The sequence below is a fragment of the Montipora capricornis genome, chromosome 14 (genome assembly GCF_036669925.1).
Source record: "Montipora capricornis isolate CH-2021 chromosome 14, ASM3666992v2, whole genome shotgun sequence".
In the NCBI taxonomy this organism is placed as follows: Eukaryota; Metazoa; Cnidaria; class Anthozoa; order Scleractinia; family Acroporidae; genus Montipora; species Montipora capricornis.
The window spans coordinates 13,896,207-13,898,706 of NC_090896.1; the positions used below are offsets into that span (position 1 = coordinate 13,896,207).

The 2,500-nt window shown below is 36.2% G+C and overlaps 1 protein-coding gene across 2 annotated transcripts in view; it reads right to left on the reverse strand.

The window, feature by feature from the left end:
- Window positions 1-2,500, reverse strand: part of LOC138032115 (E3 ubiquitin-protein ligase UBR5-like) — a 94,775-nt gene that overhangs the window by 6,457 nt on the left and 85,818 nt on the right. For both annotated transcript variants that reach the window (XM_068879706.1, XM_068879708.1), the window contains one exon: window positions 1,799-1,969. In XM_068879706.1, coding sequence (XP_068735807.1) covers window positions 1,799-1,969 — 171 coding nt within the window. The remainder of the gene's footprint in view (window positions 1-1,798; window positions 1,970-2,500) is intronic.

The window sequence follows — 2,500 nt, forward strand, 5'->3', positions numbered from 1 at the left end:
TTCCAGTTCATTTTCTCAAATGGAGGTCATGCAGACCATTTGAGGGGTCACCCAGACGTTGTCCAGCAGTGGTCCTTTGACCACAACGTACTTTTTCGCCAAAAAACGTCCGTTTTTAAAATTTGTTGAAATATTTAACTGATCATTTACATTTCATCTGTCAGGTCAGGAAGCCTTCTTTGTCAGGTTATTTACCCGAGACCCAACTCTTATCTGGAACACTGTTGAAGGCGCCGAGACTGGATTTTCCTAGGAGTAACGCTGGCTGGGCCAATCCGAAAATAACAAAGAAACGAGAATTTGACGAAGTGGAAAATGTGACAAAAGCTTCTTATGCAAATTTTTGACGGAGAATATTACATTACAAAAACATATTCCACTGTAAGATCGTTCATTTGGACAAAAATATGCATAACGTAGGGAGAAATAATATTTCAAGTGAATAGCTTGGAAAAAATCGCGGGAAATCTGAGAAATGTTTTTGGCTTCTCAAATTAACAATAACCTTATTTCACACTATAGTGACTAAGCAAGTCTTTTTTTTTACCTTAAAAAAAAAAGACCACCTATTAATCATTTGCCAGAAAGAACACTGCAACAAATTACAAGAAAACCCTTCCTATTTCAATTGCGTGGATGCAAACAAGAAACACAATCCGTCAGTGTCAAAAACCGCATGCAATTAAATAAATTTCTCACAATTTAGAATCAAACCCTTTTCTGAAGAACCTTTCCCGTGAATAATGAAGCACAAAATAGACAACAAGGTTTCTTTCAAATAATTCTTCACATTTCCACTTATTTTTTTACCACAAGACTGCGCAGAGTGAAGTACAAAATAAATGAAACAGCCAGACAACTGAAATGCAATTTCAGTAAACACAGATGCATTCAAGGCGTTCGATTCCTTGAATGTTTGTTAAACCCATACAGAATTTTCAATTTGGTTTCAGTGTTGTACATAACACCAAATTTCGTAAAATATCCAACGGCAAAACGCAATTGTTGTCGAAGCCCATTACTCGTCGCTCTTAAGGTTCTAATTATCTCTTTTTCACCGCCTGTCTTGTTTATCCAATTGACGTTCCATGCTCCATAAGGGTATACTTTGTTTAAAGATCAAATAAAACGCCATTCGTGTTACTTTGACGCCATTGCAGGTTAACTAAGGGTGCAGTCGATTGACCGTATTCCGGAATAGGGATATATGGAATATAAGTTTGGAATCCTTAGTTTTTACGGAGATTCACACTAAAATTGTCAAACATTTGATAACATGCTATTTTAAACATATTTTTATTATCCTTGCTGCTTCGAAACGCACCAAACAAACTGTTTTAATCATCACTCCACGTATTCTTATTCTGGAACAGGGTCAATCCAACGCGCCGTAAGTGTTCTACTGTGTCCCCCGGATAAAATCTAGGCATTTCTACTACCCCCTGAAACCTACCAAAAATACGCGAAGACGACTCTACGCACAAATACAATACTTAGCAGGGGAGTGACAGGAAAGACCTATTCCGCAACTTTGCCATTTTCTTGGCACGGAAAAAAATAATAAACGGAGAAATTCCACTCAGATTCTGACTGACCTGCCATACGGCAACCCAGTAAAAATACCTTTTCAGGCAGCTGGTAAATAAGCCGTTAAATAAGCTGGTTTAAGAAGAAAATGAAGCTAAGAATAAAATTTTTACGTCTGTAAACAGCATTATGGGTACTTCATGTTAACGTTGTATATTTGTGTAAAACAAATTTTCAAAAAAAGAATAATATTAAACCACAGCACATGTACCTGCCAACATTCCTAAAGCAATTCAGCCTCTCATCTGTGCCTTTTCCTGGTCGCGGAGAGTAAAAACCGAGTTTCCCTGGTTGGAAGAACAACGGTGATGTGTCATCCTCGCAGTCGTCAATCTCCATACCAGAGTTTGAAGCATTTTCTTCACCATCATTACTGGCTTTCCTATAAAACAAATCTCCCTCTCATTACATCAGATATATGACATGGCACGAATGTGAGTGGTATCACCCCATCCCCTCGGAAATCGGGGTTACCCAGACGGATTGACAATTTTCCATCAAATGTTGGCAATTTTTCAATCTTTCGCACAATTTTCCACACTGAGGGCCTTTTGCAAAACACCAAAATAAAATACAAGACCTGTAATGTCCCTCATTTTTCTATATCAGTTACATCAAAGGGTAAGGCGCGATTGCTTTACTTATATTTGTTAACGTCAACGAACCGGTAAAACATAGGGCGGGAGAAAACTAAATATCTCCACGAAGAAATGATGATGATGATGATGATGATATTATCATTATTATTATTATTATTATTATTATTATTACTATTATTATTACTATTATTATTATCATTATTATAATAATCCCTTTATTAACATATTCCAAGCAGAATTGCTATTTACAAGTAAGAAGTAAAAAAAAAAAGAGAAAAAAAACTATTAAAACCTATTATAATTCATTTCCATTA